Raw genomic sequence first — 17,695 nt, 5'->3', positions numbered from 1 at the left:
ACACAAAACTTTGATGAAAGGCTGGACATCGTTAAATGTGCTCAAGATACAGTTGCCATTTTTTTCTTCTCACTTTCATTGCAAATTCTGAATGGCATACGATTTGTTTTGTAGTTGAGCCTTGCATCAATGCTGCCGAAATTGGATTCATTGTCGACTCGTCTGGAAGCCTGAGGAGAGACTACGGCAAAGAGAAAGAGTTTGTGAAAATTCTAGCCGACTCTGTAGGAATCGAAGAAGGTGGAAGCAGAGCCGGCATTATCACATTCAGCTACGATGCTGAGCTCAGTGTCAAACTATCAGATTTTAGAACTACTGCACAGTTCAATGAGATTGTAGATAAACTTCCGTTTATGGGTTACACGACTAGGATTGACAAAGCTCTCACACTGGCCAAAGACAAACTTTTCCAGCAGTCTACAAGCGCTGGTCGTGTTTTGCCGAAAATCATTTTCTTGCTAACAGATGGTCGACAAACAAGAGATCAAGATGCCGTTGACCCAGCCACAATTGCTTCGGAGATTCGCATGCAGTTTGGCGCTAAGACGTTTGTCATTGGCATAGGAAGAAGAGTAGACCCACCCGAGTTAAATCAAATTGCAGGAGATAGTTCCAACGTCTTCCTTGCTAAGGGCTTCAAACAACTCAATTCTGCTCCGTTCGTAAACAAGGTCGCTGACATGTTTTGCCGTTCAGGTGTGTAGCTAAGGGTGCAGCCTGTTTTTAGTGTAACTGAAATTTGAATTGTAGATTGTAGATAGGAGATTGTCTTTCATATCTAGTCGAGAAACTGTTTCGAATGGCAATTACCTTGTTAGTTGGCATTGTTACCTTGAACTTGTGATACATACTTTGTACATGTTTCCATTGAAGCTCGTAACTAGAGCAGAATACGCAATTTGTACTCAAATACAGCCAGGTATAATATTTTTACTTTCCTTTTCGACAGCTGTACCATTAGCGGATCCTGGGTTGAACATGTGTAAGTCGAGAGTAGACATTGCTTTCGTAGTCGACTCGTCAAAAAGTATGGCAACGCACTATGATGAGGCAAAACTTTTCGTAAAGGAGATGGCAAGAAGCTTCGATCTGTCTGCAGACGGAACTCGTGCAGGTATCGTTGTTTTTGGCAACTCCAGTCGAGTGAGCATCAAGTTTTCTGACACAAAGAGACTTGAAGACTTTGAAGAGACTGTAGACAACCTTGTGCTGCTTGGTGGAGATAGGAGAATGGACAAAGCGCTTGAGCTTGCTTTCGACGGTATTTTCAAGCCAGAACATGGTATGAGACCTGAAGCAGCACAAGTGATAGTTTTGCTGACAGACGGAGTGCAGTCTAAAGATGCTGGAGCACAGGCACTCCTGCAGGCAGCTCTGCCCCTGCACGAATCAAAGATCAAGGTTCTAGCTGTGGGGGTGGGAGGAAATGTGAAAAAGGAGGAGTTGCTGAGAGCTGTCAAATCTGAAAATGATATTTACATTGCAAACGATTTTGATCAGCTTTCTTCAGGAGCCTTCGTCGATGCAGTTGCTACAGCTTCATGCATAAAGGGTATGATGTTATTTTTGATGTAAAATGTAGTTTTCAAGTTGCTTGAGTTGCTTGACCAGACATTCAGCCATGCCCTCTACTTGAGAGTACGTACGTTTATAAATTAAGTGAGTAAAGGCAACGAAAAGAGCTTGTAGGCGGCAACCATTGCAAACAACCATGCCCTTCTTTTGCCAATATCTTAGTGTTAGTGTTCAGCAAAGTGCACTGTTCATTATTGTTTGTCTTGTTTTGCCTGTAGGTCCAGTATGCAAGAATCTAGTGGACGTAGGTTTCGTCGTCGATTCGTCTGGTAGTCTGAGGCGCGAATACCACAAAGAGAAAGAATTCGTGAAGAGGCTTGCCGAAAGCTTAGATATATCACCAAATGGAAGTAGAGCTGGCATCATCACATTTAGCTGGCACACAGAGCATAGTGTCAAGCTGAATGAGCACCAGGATGCGCGTACGTTCATGAATGCAGTTGATAGTCTCCCAATGTTTGGCCGAACGACGAGGATCGACAAAGCCTTGAAGATGGCAAGGGACGAAATGTTCAGCAAAGGAAACGGTGGCCGCGATGGCATTCCCAAGCTTCTCGTTCTCCTCACAGACGGGTCACAGACCAAAGACGCTGATGCGGTAGATCCCGCACTTATAGCTGACCAAATAAGAAACAGTGGGGTAATATTGATTGTAATAGGAATTGGGAAGGAAGTAAACGAGCAAGAATTGCTAAGCTTGGCTGGTAAGGCATCTAATGTTTATCAGGCATCAAACTTTGACGAGCTCATGTCCAACAAGTTCATAGATGGTGTCTCAAAAAGCAGCTGTGAGCAGGGTAAGTCCACTGAATCTACCATTTCAAATTTTTTTTAATAAACAGTATTTATACGTTTATACATACATAAATATATATATATATATATATATATTTAGCCTGAAATTTGTAATTAGTTGTTGCATTCTCTTTCAACAGGAGTTGCTTAATGTGTACGATGAATCACACACTCTGCTTCGACTTTGAGAAATTTTAGCACTGTTAAAATAAAATTTGACTTTGTTTGCTTGATTGACTCCCTGAACACGTCTAGTACTTAATTCTAACCGATCTGTTTGCTTCATTGTGTTATTCCATTGTCAAATATGTTGCAGTATTTCCTTTTGTTGGTGAAAATTGTAAACTACATCGATGAAGTTGACGTTTTCCTTTGCTGCTTCTTTTTCAGCTGCAAAGCCGTTTGCATGTGAAATACGTGCTGATCTTGGCTTTGTCTTTGATGGCTCGGAAAGCATTGATGATTCAGCGAAAAGCAGGCAAAAGGCTTTCGTTAATGCTGTTGTTGGCAGCTTCAAAGTCAGCAAGGAGAACGCTCACGCAGGTATTATTGTAACAGGAAATGTGCCAAAACTAGCTATACGGCTGGGAGAGCACGAGAATATGACAAATTTCGAGGCTGCTGTAGACAAAATGACAGCCGTGGGGGGCAAAAATCGACTAGATAAGGCTTTGTTGGCAGCGTATGACGAACTGTTTAACGATTCGAACGGGGCCAGGCTGGACGTTCCTCAGATCCTGACGGTGATAACGACTGCAATGTATTTGGACAAGGCTGATGGCAATTCTCTAGCTTTAGCAGCAAGTCGCTACCATGAAGCCGGAATTAAATTACTTGTTTTGGTAGCAGGCAAAGACGCAAATAAAGAGCTTCTAAACAAATTAGTTCAGTCACCAACTGACATATTCTATGTGGAGCGATTCGATGAACTGAGAGAGAGAACGCTTGTAGAGGCCATAGCAAAGAGTGCATGTAAAGAAAGTGGTAAGAATGGCGAATTCAGCCATTTATTTTAGGGGTATACCTATGCTTTGTCGAATTTTGTATTTCAATCGACACTGGAAGCCTTTTAAAATATTATTTAAACAACCGTTTCTTTTTGTTTTATTCGTTTAGTTGTTAAATGCAAGAACGTCGCAAATGTTGGTTTCATTCTCGACTCTTCCGGAAGTCTGCGCCGTGAATATGACAAAGAAAAGGAATTTGTCAAAGAACTTGCAAAATCATTCGGTATATCAGAAGCAGGAAGCCGTGCCGGTGTGATTACGTTTAGTTACCATGCAGAGCTGAGCATCCCCGTCGACAAATTCAAGAATATAGATGACTTCAATAAGGCGATCGATAGTATTCCACTCATGGGTTATACAACGAGAATCGATAAGGCTCTTCGCCTTGCCAAGGAAAAGCTCATGGTTGGTGCTCGAGAAGACGCGCCCAAATTGGTGTTCCTTCTAACTGATGGTTCGCAAACTCAAGACGCTGGTGCTGAAAATCCAGATACTATTGCAAAAGAGCTGCGCGACCAAGGAATAAGACTGGTTGTCATTGGAATCGGCAGAGGTGTAAAGCCAGATGAACTAAAAAGAATAGCAGGAATTGAAAGCAATCTCTTCTTTGCAGCGGATTTTGATAAGCTCAAGTCAAGCTCGTTTGTTCAAAATATCTCTAGTGAGGGTTGCAAGAAAGGCAAGTTTCCTTAACATGCGCAAGTACATAAGTCAGTTGACTGCAATAAAGCATCCTCTGTCATATGTCTTTATTCGTTTATTCGTGAATGTTGCATTTGGTTATGAAAAGAACTTATTGCTACACTTTAACCTGCTCTCTTCACATATTCAATAGCATGTTATGCATGTTGCATGAATGTAATTTTTTCTTTGTTTTCCAGCTGAGGATCGTGTAGAATGTAAAGCTGTAGCCGATGTTGGCTTCATTGTCGACTCGTCAGGCAGTCTGGCCCGTCATTACGCAAAAGAGAAAGAGTTTGTAAAGCTCGTTGCAAGAAACCTTGATGTTTCTGACAGAGGTAGTCATGTCGCAGTGGTGTTGTTCAGTTATCATTCTGATCTGAGTATCAAGTTCTCGGATTACAACAATGCAGATGGTTTCGGTAGAGCTGTTGATAATCTGCCTCTAATGAAAAGCACTACTCGTATCGACAAAGCATTGAGGACGGCTTACAATGAAATGTTTAGCGAAAGAAATGGAATGAGGATTAAAGTTCCAAAGATACTTGTTCTACTTACTGATGGTGAGCAGACTAAAGATGCTGATGCGGTGTCACCTTCGCAAATCATTCAAAAATTCCACGATGCCGATATCAAGGTAATCGTTGTCGGTATTGGCGGAGGTGTTAACCCAGCTGAGCTGCGCACCTTGGTAAAATCACAAGACGACTTGTACTTAGCCAAAGACTTTGAGCAGCTGAAATCTACAGAGTTTGTTGACGGCATTACCGGATCTGCTTGCCTGCAAACCAGTGAGTTTCTCTATGCAAATAATATGTCAAATATTGTGTTAGCGTTTGAGCAAGCCTTGAATACAGTGTGTCCTGTTTTTCAATACCAGCAAAAGGCATATTATTATTAAATTTGGTCGGTATAACTCTCATAGCTGACGGTTAAAAGCCCATTTGATTTGTCAAACCTGTTATGATGTGTCCATCGGGTTTGCTGAAACTTTGAAAGCTACACAAAACTTTGATGAAAGGCTGGACATCGTTAAATGTGCTCAAGATACAGTTGCCATTTTTTTCTTCTCACTTTCATTGCAAATTCTGAATGGCATACGATTTGTTTTGTAGTTGAGCCTTGCATCAATGCTGCCGAAATTGGATTCATTGTCGACTCGTCTGGAAGCCTGAGGAGAGACTACGGCAAAGAGAAAGAGTTTGTGAAAATTCTAGCCGACTCTGTAGGAATCGAAGAAGGTGGAAGCAGAGCCGGCATTATCACATTCAGCTACGATGCTGAGCTCAGTGTCAAACTATCAGATTTTAGAACTACTGCACAGTTCAATGAGATTGTAGATAAACTTCCGTTTATGGGTTACACGACTAGGATTGATAAAGCTCTCACACTGGCCAAAGACAAACTTTTCCAGCAGTCTACAAGCGCTGGTCGTGTTTTGCCGAAAATCATTTTCTTGCTAACAGATGGTCGACAAACAAGAGATCAAGATGCCGTTGACCCAGCCACAATTGCTTCGGAGATTCGCATGCAGTTTGGCGCTAAGACGTTTGTCATTGGCATAGGAAGAAGAGTAGACCCACCCGAGTTAAATCAAATTGCAGGAGATAGTTCCAACGTCTTCCTTGCTAAGGGCTTCAAACAACTCAATTCTGCTCCGTTCGTAAACAAGGTCGCTGACATGTTTTGCCGTTCAGGTGTGTAGCTAAGGGTGCAGCCTGTTTTTAGTGTAACTGAAATTTGAATTGTAGATTGTAGATAGGAGATTGTCTTTCATATCTAGTCGAGAAACTGTTTCGAATGGCAATTACCTTGTTAGTTGGCATTGTTACCTTGAACTTGTGATACATACTTTGTACATGTTTCCATTGAAGCTCGTAACTAGAGCAGAATACGCAATTTGTACTCAAATACAGCCAGGTATAATATTTTTACTTTCCTTTTCGACAGCTGTACCATTAGCGGATCCTGGGTTGAACATGTGTAAGTCGAGGGTAGACATTGCTTTCGTAGTCGACTCGTCAAAAAGTATGGCAACGCACTATGATGAGGCAAAACTTTTCGTAAAGGAGATGGCAAGAAGCTTCGATCTGTCTGCAGACGGAACTCGTGCAGGTATCGTTGTTTTTGGCAACTCCAGTCGAGTGAGCATGAAGTTTTCTGACACAAAGAGACTTGAAGACTTTGAAGAGACTGTAGACAACCTTGTGCTGCTTGGTGGAGATAGGAGAATGGACAAAGCGCTTGAGCTTGCTTTCGACGGTATTTTCAAGCCAGAACATGGTATGAGACCTGAAGCAGCACAAGTGATAGTTTTGCTGACAGACGGAGTGCAGTCTAAAGATGCTGGAGCACAGGCACTCCTGCAGGCAGCTCTGCCCCTGCACGAATCAAAGATCAAGGTTCTAGCTGTGGGGGTGGGAGGAAATGTGAAAAAGGAGGAGTTGCTGAGAGCTGTCAAATCTGAAAATGATATTTACATTGCAAACGATTTTGATCAGCTTTCTTCAGGAGCCTTCGTCGATGCAGTTGCTACAGCTTCATGCATAAAGGGTATGATGTTATTTTTGATGTAAAATGTAGTTTTCAAGTTGCTTGAGTTGCTTGACCAGACATTCAGCCATGCCCTCTACTTGAGAGTACGTACGTTTATAAATTAAGTGAGTAAAGGCAACGAAAAGAGCTTGTAGGCGGCAACCATTGCAAACAACCATGCCCTTCTTTTGCCAATATCTTAGTGTTAGTGTTCAGCAAAGTGCACTGTTCATTATTGTTTGTCTTGTTTTGCCTGTAGGTCCAGTATGCAAGAATCTAGTGGACGTAGGTTTCGTCGTCGATTCGTCTGGTAGTCTGAGGCGCGAATACCACAAAGAGAAAGAATTCGTAAAGAGGCTTGCCGAAAGCTTAGATATATCACCAAATGGAAGTAGAGCTGGCATCATCACATTTAGCTGGCACACAGAGCATAGTGTCAAGCTGAATGAGCACCAGGATGCGCGTACGTTCATGAATGCAGTTGATAGTCTCCCAATGTTTGGCCGAACGACGAGGATCGACAAAGCCTTGAAGATGGCAAGGGACGAAATGTTCAGCAAAGGAAACGGTGGCCGCGATGGCATTCCCAAGCTTCTCGTTCTCCTCACAGACGGGTCACAGACCAAAGACGCTGATGCGGTAGATCCCGCACTTATAGCTGACCAAATAAGAAACAGTGGGGTAATATTGATTGTAATAGGAATTGGGAAGGAAGTAAACGAGCAAGAATTGCTAAGCTTGGCTGGTAAGGCATCTAATGTTTATCAGGCATCAAACTTTGACGAGCTCATGTCCAACAAGTTCATAGATGGTGTCTCAAAAAGCAGCTGTGAGCAGGGTAAGTCCACTGAATCTACCATTTCAAATTTTTTTTAATAAACAGTATTTATACGTTTATACATACATAAATATATATATATATATATATATATTTAGCCTGAAATTTGTAATTAGTTGTTGCATTCTCTTTCAACAGGAGTTGCTTAATGTGTACGATGAATCACACACTCTTCTTCGACTTTGAGAAATTTTAGCACTGTTAAAATAAAATTTGACTTTGTTTGCTTGATTGACTCCCTGAACACGTCTAGTACTTAATTCTAACCGATCTGTTTGCTTCATTGTGTTATTCCATTGTCAAATATGTTGCAGTATTTCCTTTTGTTGGTGAAAATTGTAAACTACATCGATGAAGTTGACGTTTTCCTTTGCTGCTTCTTTTTCAGCTGCAAAGCCGTTTGCATGTGAAATACGTGCTGATCTTGGCTTTGTCTTTGATGGCTCGGAAAGCATTGATGATTCAGCGAAAAGCAGGCAAAAGGCTTTCGTTAATGCTGTTGTTGGCAGCTTCAAAGTCAGCAAGGAGAACGCTCACGCAGGTATTATTGTAACAGGAAATGTGCCAAAACTAGCTATACGGCTGGGAGAGCACGAAAGTATGACAAACTTCGAGGCTGCTGTAGACAAAATGACAGCCGTGGGGGGCAAAAATCGACTAGATAAGGCTTTGTTGGCAGCGTATGACGAACTGTTTAACGATTCGAACGGGGCCAGGCTGGACGTTCCTCAGATCCTGACGGTGATAACGACTGCAATGTATTTGGACAAGGCTGATGGCAATTCTCTAGCTTTAGCAGCAAGTCGCTACCATGAAGCCGGAATTAAATTACTTGTTTTGGTAGCAGGCAAAGACGCAAATAAAGAGCTTCTAAACAAATTAGTTCAGTCACCAACTGACATATTCTATGTGGAGCGATTCGATGAACTGAGAGAGAGAACGCTTGTAGAGGCCATAGCAAAGAGTGCATGTAAAGAAAGTGGTAAGAATGGCGAATTCAGCCATTTATTTTAGGGGTATACCTATGCTTTGTCGAATTTTGTATTTCAATCGACACTGGAAGCCTTTTAAAATATTATTTAAACAACCGTTTCTTTTTGTTTTATTCGTTTAGTTGTTAAATGCAAGAACGTCGCAAATGTTGGTTTCATTCTCGACTCTTCCGGAAGTCTGCGCCGTGAATATGACAAAGAAAAGGAATTTGTCAAAGAACTTGCAAAATCATTCGGTATATCAGAAGCAGGAAGCCGTGCCGGTGTGATTACGTTTAGTTACCATGCAGAGCTGAGCATCCCCGTTGACAAATTCAAGAATATAGATGACTTCAATAAGGCGATCGATAGTATTCCACTCATGGGTTATACAACGAGAATCGATAAGGCTCTTCGCCTTGCCAAGGAAAAGCTCATGGTTGGTGCTCGAGAAGACGCGCCCAAATTGGTGTTCCTTCTAACTGATGGTTCGCAAACTCAAGACGCTGGTGCTGAAAATCCAGATACTATTGCAAAAGAGCTGCGCGACCAAGGAATAAGACTGGTTGTCATTGGAATCGGCAGAGGTGTAAAGCCAGATGAACTAAAAAGAATAGCAGGAATTGAAAGCAATCTCCTTCTTGCAGCGGATTTTGATAAGCTCAAGTCAAGCTCGTTTGTTCAAAATGTCTCTAGTGAGGGTTGCAAGAAAGGCAAGTTTCCTTAACATGCGCAAGTACATAAGTCAGTTGACTGCAATAAAGCATCCTCTGTCATATGTCTTTATTCGTTTATTCGTGAATGTTGCATTTGGTTATGAAAAGAACTTATTGCTACACTTTAACCTGCTCTCTTCACATATTCAATAGCATGTTATGCATGTTGCATGAATGTAATTTTTTCTTTGTTTTCCAGCTGAGGATCGTGTAGAATGTAAAGCTGTAGCCGATGTTGGCTTCATTGTCGACTCGTCAGGCAGTCTGGCCCGTCATTACGCAAAAGAGAAAGAGTTTGTAAAGCTCGTTGCAAGAAACCTTGATGTTTCTGACAGAGGTAGTCATGTCGCAGTGGTGTTGTTCAGTTATCATTCTGATCTGAGTATCAAGTTCTCGGATTACAACAATGCAGATGGTTTCGGTAGAGCTGTTGATAATCTGCCTCTAATGAAAAGCACTACTCGTATCGACAAAGCATTGAGGACGGCTTACAATGAAATGTTTAGCGAAAGAAATGGAATGAGGATTAAAGTTCCAAAGATACTTGTTCTACTTACTGATGGTGAGCAGACTAAAGATGCTGATGCGGTGTCACCTTCGCAAATCATTCAAAAATTCCACGATGCCGATATCAAGGTAATCGTTGTCGGTATTGGCGGAGGTGTTAACCCAGCTGAGCTGCGCACCTTGGTAAAATCACAAGACGACTTGTACTTAGCCAAAGACTTTGAGCAGCTGAAATCTACAGAGTTTGTTGACGGCATTACCGGATCTGCTTGCCTGCAAACCAGTGAGTTTCTCTATGCAAATAATATGTCAAATATTGTGTTAGCGTTTGAGCAAGCCTTGAATACAGTGTGTCCTGTTTTTCAATACCAGCAAAAGGCATATTATTATTAAATTGGGTCGGTATAACTCTCATAGCTGACGGTTAAAAGCCCATTTGATTTGTCAAACCTGTTATGATGTGTCCATCGGGTTTGCTGAAACTTTGAAAGTTACACAAAACTTTGATGAAAGGCTGGACATCGTTAAATGTGCTCAAGATACAGTTGCCATTTTTTTCTTCTCACTTTCATTGCAAATTCTGAATGGCATACGATTTGTTTTGTAGTTGAGCCTTGCATCAATGCTGCCGAAATTGGATTCATTGTCGACTCGTCTGGAAGCCTGAGGAGAGACTACGGCAAAGAGAAAGAGTTTGTGAAAATTCTAGCCGACTCTGTAGGAATCGAAGAAGGTGGAAGCAGAGCCGGCATTATCACATTCAGCTACGATGCTGAGCTCAGTGTCAAACTATCAGATTTTAGAACTACTGCACAGTTCAATGAGATTGTAGATAAACTTCCGTTTATGGGTTACACGACTAGGATTGATAAAGCTCTCACACTGGCCAAAGACAAACTTTTCCAGCAGTCTACAAGCGCTGGTCGTGTTTTGCCGAAAATCATTTTCTTGCTAACAGATGGTCGACAAACAAGAGATCAAGATGCCGTTGACCCAGCCACAATTGCTTCGGAGATTCGCATGCAGTTTGGCGCTAAGACGTTTGTCATTGGCATAGGAAGAAGAGTAGACCCACCTGAGTTAAATCAAATTGCAGGAGATAGTTCCAACGTCTTCCTTGCTAAGGGCTTCAAACAACTCAATTCTGCTCCGTTCGTAAACAAGGTCGCTGACATGTTTTGCCGTTCAGGTGTGTAACTAAGGGTGCAGCCTGTTTTTAGTGTAACTGAAATTTGAATTGTAGATTGTAGATAGGAGATTGTCTTTCATATCTAGTCGAGAAACTGTTTCGAATGGCAATTACCTTGTTAGTTGGCATTGTTACCTTGAACTTGTGATACATACTTTGTACATGTTTCCATTGAAGCTCGTAACTAGAGCAGAATACGCAATTTGTACTCAAATACAGCCAGGTATAATATTTTTACTTTCCTTTTCGACAGCTGTACCATTAGCGGATCCTGGGTTGAACATGTGTAAGTCGAGGGTAGACATTGCTTTCGTAGTCGACTCGTCAAAAAGTATGGCAACGCACTATGATGAGGCAAAACTTTTCGTAAAGGAGATGGCAAGAAGCTTCGATCTGTCTGCAGACGGAACTCGTGCAGGTATCGTTGTTTTTGGCAACTCCAGTCGAGTGAGCATGAAGTTTTCTGACACAAAGAGACTTGAAGACTTTGAAGAGACTGTAGACAACCTTGTGCTGCTTGGTGGAGATAGGAGAATGGACAAAGCGCTTGAGCTTGCTTTCGACGGTATTTTCAAGCCAGAACATGGTATGAGACCTGAAGCAGCACAAGTGATAGTTTTGCTGACAGACGGAGTGCAGTCTAAAGATGCTGGAGCACAGGCACTCCTGCAGGCAGCTCTGCCCCTGCACGAATCAAAGATCAAGGTTCTAGCTGTGGGGGTGGGAGGAAATGTGAAAAAGGAGGAGTTGCTGAGAGCTGTCAAATCTGAAAATGATATTTACATTGCAAACGATTTTGATCAGCTTTCTTCAGGAGCCTTCGTCGATGCAGTTGCTACTGCTTCATGCATAAAGGGTATGATGTTATTTTTGATGTAAAATGTAGTTTTCAAGTTGCTTGAGTTGCTTGACCAGACATTCAGCCATGCCCTCTACTTGAGAGTACGTACGTTTATAAATTAAGTGAGTAAAGGCAACGAAAAGAGCTTGTAGGCGGCAACCATTGCAAACAACCATGCCCTTCTTTTGCCAATATCTTAGTGTTAGTGTTCAGCAAAGTGCACTGTTCATTATTGTTTGTCTTGTTTTGCCTGTAGGTCCAGTATGCAAGAATCTAGTGGACGTAGGTTTCGTCGTCGATTCGTCTGGTAGTCTGAGGCGCGAATACCACAAAGAGAAAGAATTCGTAAAAAGGCTTGCCGAAAGCTTAGATATATCACCAAATGGAAGTAGAGCTGGCATCATCACATTTAGCTGGCACACAGAGCATAGTGTCAAGCTGAATGAGCACCAGGATGCGCGTACGTTCATGAATGCAGTTGATAGTCTCCCAATGTTTGGCCGAACGACGAGGATCGACAAAGCCTTGAAGATGGCAAGGGACGAAATGTTCAGCAAAGGAAATGGTGGCCGCGATGGCATTCCCAAGCTTCTCGTTCTCCTCACAGACGGGTCACAGACCAAAGACGCTGATGCGGTAGATCCCGCACTTATAGCTGACCAAATAAGAAACAGTGGGGTAATATTGATTGTAATAGGAATTGGGAAGGAAGTAAACGAGCAAGAATTGCTAAGCTTGGCTGGTAAGGCATCTAATGTTTATCAGGCATCAAACTTTGACGAGCTCATGTCCAACAAGTTCATAGATGGTGTCTCAAAAAGCAGCTGTGAGCAGGGTAAGTCCACTGAATCTACCATTTCAAATTTTTTTTAATAAACAGTATTTATACGTTTATACATACATTAATATATATATATATATATATATATATATTTAGCCTAAAATTTGTAATTAGTTGTTGCATTCTCTTTCAACAGGAGTTGCTTAATGTGTACGATGAATCACACACTCTGCTTCGACTTTGCGAAATTTTAGCACTGTTAAAATAAAATTTGACTTTGTTTGCTTGATTGACTCCCTGAACACGTCTAGTACTTAATTCTAACCGATCTGTTTGCTTCATTGTGTTATTCCATTGTCAAATATGTTGCAGTATTTCCTTTTGTTGGTGAAAATTGTAAACTACATCGATGAAGTTGACGTTTTCCTTTGCTGCTTCTTTTTCAGCTGCAAAGCCGTTTGCATGTGAAATACGTGCTGATCTTGGCTTTGTCTTTGATGGCTCGGAAAGCATTGATGATTCAGCGAAAAGCAGGCAAAAGGCTTTCGTTAATGCTGTTGTTGGCAGCTTCAAAGTCAGCAAGGAGAACGCTCACGCAGGTATTATTGTAACAGGAAATGTGCCAAAACTAGCTATACGGCTGGGAGAGCACGAAAGTATGACAAACTTCGAGGCTGCTGTAGACAAAATGACAGCCGTGGGGGGCAAAAATCGACTAGATAAGGCTTTGTTGGCAGCGTATGACGAACTGTTTAACGATTCGAACGGGGCCAGGCTGGACGTTCCTCAGATCCTGACGGTGATAACGACTGCAATGTATTTGGACAAGGCTGATGGCAATTCTCTAGCTTTAGCAGCAAGTCGCTACCATGAAGCCGGAATTAAATTACTTGTTTTGGTAGCAGGCAAAGACGCAAATAAAGAGCTTCTAAACAAATTAGTTCAGTCACCAACTGACATATTCTATGTGGAGCGATTCGATGAACTGAGAGAGAGAACGCTTGTAGAGGCCATAGCAAAGAGTGCATGTAAAGAAAGTGGTAAGAATGGCGAATTCAGCCATTTATTTTAGGGGTATACCTATGCTTTGTCGAATTTTGTATTTCAATCGACACTGGAAGCCTTTTAAAATATTATTTAAACAACCGTTTCTTTTTGTTTTATTCGTTTAGTTGTTAAATGCAAGAACGTCGCAAATGTTGGTTTCATTCTCGACTCTTCCGGAAGTCTGCGCCGTGAATATGACAAAGAAAAGGAATTTGTCAAAGAACTTGCAAAATCATTCGGTATATCAGAAGCAGGAAGCCGTGCCGGTGTGATTACGTTTAGTTACCATGCAGAGCTGAGCATCCCCGTTGACAAATTCAAGAATATAGATGACTTCAATAAGGCGATCGATAGTATTCCACTCATGGGTTATACAACGAGAATCGATAAGGCTCTTCGCCTTGCCAAGGAAAAGCTCATGGTTGGTGCTCGAGAAGACGCGCCCAAATTGGTGTTCCTTCTAACTGATGGTTCGCAAACTCAAGACGCTGGTGCTGAAAATCCAGATACTATTGCAAAAGAGCTGCGCGACCAAGGAATAAGACTGGTTGTCATTGGAATCGGCAGAGGTGTAAAGCCAGATGAACTAAAAAGAATAGCAGGAATTGAAAGCAATCTCTTTCTTGCAGCGGATTTTGATAAGCTCAAGTCAAGCTCGTTTGTTCAAAATGTCTCTAGTGAGGGTTGCAAGAAAGGCAAGTTTCCTTAACATGCGCAAGTACATAAGTCAGTTGACTGCAATAAAGCATCCTCTGTCATATGTCTTTATTCGTTTATTCGTGAATGTTGCATTTGGTTATGAAAAGAACTTATTGCTACACTTTAACCTGCTCTCTTCACATATTCAATAGCATGTTATGCATGTTGCATGAATGTAATTTTTTCTTTGTTTTCCAGCTGAGGATCGTGTAGAATGTAAAGCTGTAGCCGATGTTGGCTTCATTGTCGACTCGTCAGGCAGTCTGGCCCGTCATTACGCAAAAGAGAAAGAGTTTGTAAAGCTCGTTGCAAGAAACCTTGATGTTTCTGACAGAGGTAGTCATGTCGCAGTGGTGTTGTTCAGTTATCATTCTGATCTGAGTATCAAGTTCTCGGATTACAACAATGCAGATGGTTTCGGTAGAGCTGTTGATAATCTGCCTCTAATGAAAAGCACTACTCGTATCGACAAAGCATTGAGGACGGCTTACAATGAAATGTTTAGCGAAAGAAATGGAATGAGGATTAAAGTTCCAAAGATACTTGTTCTACTTACTGATGGTGAGCAGACTAAAGATGCTGATGCGGTGTCACCTTCGCAAATCATTCAAAAATTCCACGATGCCGATATCAAGGTAATCGTTGTCGGTATTGGCGGAGGTGTTAACCCAGCTGAGCTGCGCACCTTGGTAAAATCACAAGACGACTTGTACTTAGCCAAAGACTTTGAGCAGCTGAAATCTACAGAGTTTGTTGACGGCATTACCGGATCTGCTTGCCTGCAAACCAGTGAGTTTCTCTATGCAAATAATATGTCAAATATTGTGTTAGCGTTTGAGCAAGCCTTGAATACAGTGTGTCCTGTTTTTCAATACCAGCAAAAGGCATATTATTATTAAATTGGGTCGGTATAACTCTCATAGCTGACGGTTAAAAGCCCATTTGATTTGTCAAACCTGTTATGATGTGTCCATCGGGTTTGCTGAAACTTTGAAAGCTACACAAAACTTTGATGAAAGGCTGGACATCGTTAAATGTGCTCAAGATACAGTTGCCATTTTTTTCTTCTCACTTTCATTGCAAATTCTGAATGGCATACGATTTGTTTTGTAGTTGAGCCTTGCATCAATGCTGCCGAAATTGGATTCATTGTCGACTCGTCTGGAAGCCTGAGGAGAGACTACGGCAAAGAGAAAGAGTTTGTGAAAATTCTAGCCGACTCTGTAGGAATCGAAGAAGGTGGAAGCAGAGCCGGTATTATCACATTCAGCTACGATGCTGAGCTCAGTGTCAAACTATCAGATTTTAGAACTACTGCACAGTTCAATGAGATTGTAGATAAACTTCCGTTTATGGGTTACACGACTAGGATTGACAAAGCTCTCACACTGGCCAAAGACAAACTTTTCCAGCAGTCTACAAGCGCTGGTCGTGTTTTGCCGAAAATCATTTTCTTGCTAACAGATGGTCGACAAACAAGAGATCAAGATGCCGTTGACCCAGCCACAATTGCTTCGGAGATTCGCATGCAGTTTGGCGCTAAGACGTTTGTCATTGGCATAGGAAGAAGAGTAGACCCACCCGAGTTAAATCAAATTGCAGGAGATAGTTCCAACGTCTTCCTTGCTAAGGGCTTCAAACAACTCAATTCTGCTCCGTTCGTAAACAAGGTCGCTGAAATGTTTTGCCGTTCAGGTGTGTAACTAAGGGTGCAGCCTGTTTTTAGTGTAACTGAAATTTGAATTGTAGATTGTAGATAGGAGATTGTCTTTCATATCTAGTCGAGAAACTGTTTCGAATGGCAATTACCTTGTTAGTTGGCATTGTTACCTTGAACTTGTGATACATACTTTGTACATGTTTCCATTGAAGCTCGTAACTAGAGCAGAATACGCAATTTGTACTCAAATACAGCCAGGTATAATATTTTTACTTTCCTTTTCGACAGCTGTACCATTAGCGGATCCTGGGTTGAACATGTGTAAGTCGAGGGTAGACATTGCTTTCGTAGTCGACTCGTCAAAAAGTATGGCAACGCACTATGATGAGGCAAAACTTTTCGTAAAGGAGATGGCAAGAAGCTTCGATCTGTCTGCAGACGGAACTCGTGCAGGTATCGTTGTTTTTGGCAACTCCAGTCGAGTGAGCATGAAGTTTTCTGACACAAAGAGACTTGAAGACTTTGAAGAGACTGTAGACAACCTTGTGCTGCTTGGTGGAGATAGGAGAATGGACAAAGCGCTTGAGCTTGCTTTCGACGGTATTTTCAAGCCAGAACATGGTATGAGACCTGAAGCAGCACAAGTGATAGTTTTGCTGACAGACGGAGTGCAGTCTAAAGATGCTGGAGCACAGGCACTCCTGCAGGCAGCTCTGCCCCTGCACGAATCAAAGATCAAGGTTCTAGCTGTGGGGGTGGGAGGAAATGTGAAAAAGGAGGAGTTGCTGAGAGCTGTCAAATCTGAAAATGATATTTACATTGCAAACGATTTTGATCAGCTTTCTTCAGGAGCCTTCGTCGATGCAGTTGCTACTGCTTCATGCATAAAGGGTATGATGTTATTTTTGATGTAAAATGTAGTTTTCAAGTTGCTTGAGTTGCTTGACCAGACATTCAGCCATGCCCTCTACTTGAGAGTACGTACGTTTATAAATTAAGTGAGTAAAGGCAACGAAAAGAGCTTGTAGGCGGCAACCATTGCAAACAACCATGCCCTTCTTTTGCCAATATCTTAGTGTTAGTGTTCAGCAAAGTGCACTGTTCATTATTGTTTGTCTTGTTTTGCCTGTAGGTCCAGTATGCAAGAATCTAGTGGACGTAGGTTTCGTCGTCGATTCGTCTGGTAGTCTGAGGCGCGAATACCACAAAGAGAAAGAATTCGTAAAGAGGCTTGCCGAAAGCTTAGATATATCACCAAATGGAAGTAGAGCTGGCATCATCACATTTAGCTGGCACACAGAGCATAGTGTCAAGCTGAATGAGCACCAGGATGCGCGTACGTTCATGAATGCAGTTGATAGTCTCCCAATGTTTGGCCGAACGACGAGGATCGACAAAGCCTTGAAGATGGCAAGGGACGAAATGTTCAGCAAAGGAAACGGTGGCCGCGATGGCATTCCCAAGCTTCTCGTTCTCCTCACAGACGGGTCACAGACCAAAGACGCTGATGCGGTAGATCCCGCACTTATAGCTGACCAAATAAGAAACAGTGGGGTAATATTGATTGTAATAGGAATTGGGAAGGAAGTAAACGAGCAAGAATTGCTAAGCTTGGCTGGTAAGGCATCTAATGTTTATCAGGCATCAAACTTTGACGAGCTCATGTCCAACAAGTTCATAGATGGTGTCTCAAAAAGCAGCTGTGAGCAGGGTAAGTCCACTGAATCTACCATTTCAAATTTTTTTTAATAAACAGTATTTATACGTTTATACATACATAAATATATATATATATATATATTTAGCCTAAAATTTGTAATTAGTTGTTGCATTCTCTTTCAACAGGAGTTGCT

At 41.9% G+C, this 17,695-nt stretch overlaps 1 protein-coding gene across 4 annotated transcripts in view; it reads left to right on the top strand.

The window, feature by feature from the left end:
* The window catches only part of LOC135696395 (uncharacterized), a 145,362-nt gene that overhangs the window by 65,361 nt on the left and 62,306 nt on the right, over positions 1-17,695 (top strand). For all 4 annotated transcript variants that reach the window (XM_089112298.1, XM_089112299.1, XM_089112301.1 and 1 more), the window contains 21 exons: positions 115-696; positions 950-1,552; positions 1,794-2,372; positions 2,761-3,354; positions 3,487-4,056; positions 4,259-4,849; positions 5,174-5,755; positions 6,009-6,611; positions 6,853-7,431; positions 7,820-8,413; positions 8,546-9,115; positions 9,318-9,908; positions 10,233-10,814; positions 11,068-11,670; positions 11,912-12,490; positions 12,883-13,476; positions 13,609-14,178; positions 14,381-14,971; positions 15,296-15,877; positions 16,131-16,733; positions 16,975-17,553. In XM_089112298.1, the coding sequence (XP_088968424.1) occupies positions 115-696; positions 950-1,552; positions 1,794-2,372; positions 2,761-3,354; positions 3,487-4,056; positions 4,259-4,849; positions 5,174-5,755; positions 6,009-6,611; positions 6,853-7,431; positions 7,820-8,413; positions 8,546-9,115; positions 9,318-9,908; positions 10,233-10,814; positions 11,068-11,670; positions 11,912-12,490; positions 12,883-13,476; positions 13,609-14,178; positions 14,381-14,971; positions 15,296-15,877; positions 16,131-16,733; positions 16,975-17,553 (12,321 nt within the window). The remainder of the gene's footprint in view (positions 1-114; positions 697-949; positions 1,553-1,793; positions 2,373-2,760; positions 3,355-3,486; positions 4,057-4,258; positions 4,850-5,173; positions 5,756-6,008; positions 6,612-6,852; positions 7,432-7,819; positions 8,414-8,545; positions 9,116-9,317; positions 9,909-10,232; positions 10,815-11,067; positions 11,671-11,911; positions 12,491-12,882; positions 13,477-13,608; positions 14,179-14,380; positions 14,972-15,295; positions 15,878-16,130; positions 16,734-16,974; positions 17,554-17,695) is intronic.

This window comes from Rhopilema esculentum, chromosome 14 (genome assembly GCF_057945365.1).
Source record: "Rhopilema esculentum isolate cy_ngs chromosome 14, ASM5794536v1, whole genome shotgun sequence".
NCBI lineage: Eukaryota > Metazoa > Cnidaria > Scyphozoa > Rhizostomeae > Rhizostomatidae > Rhopilema > Rhopilema esculentum.
Note: the sequence above shows the minus strand (reverse complement) of the source record. Positions and strands in the feature narration are given on the sequence as shown.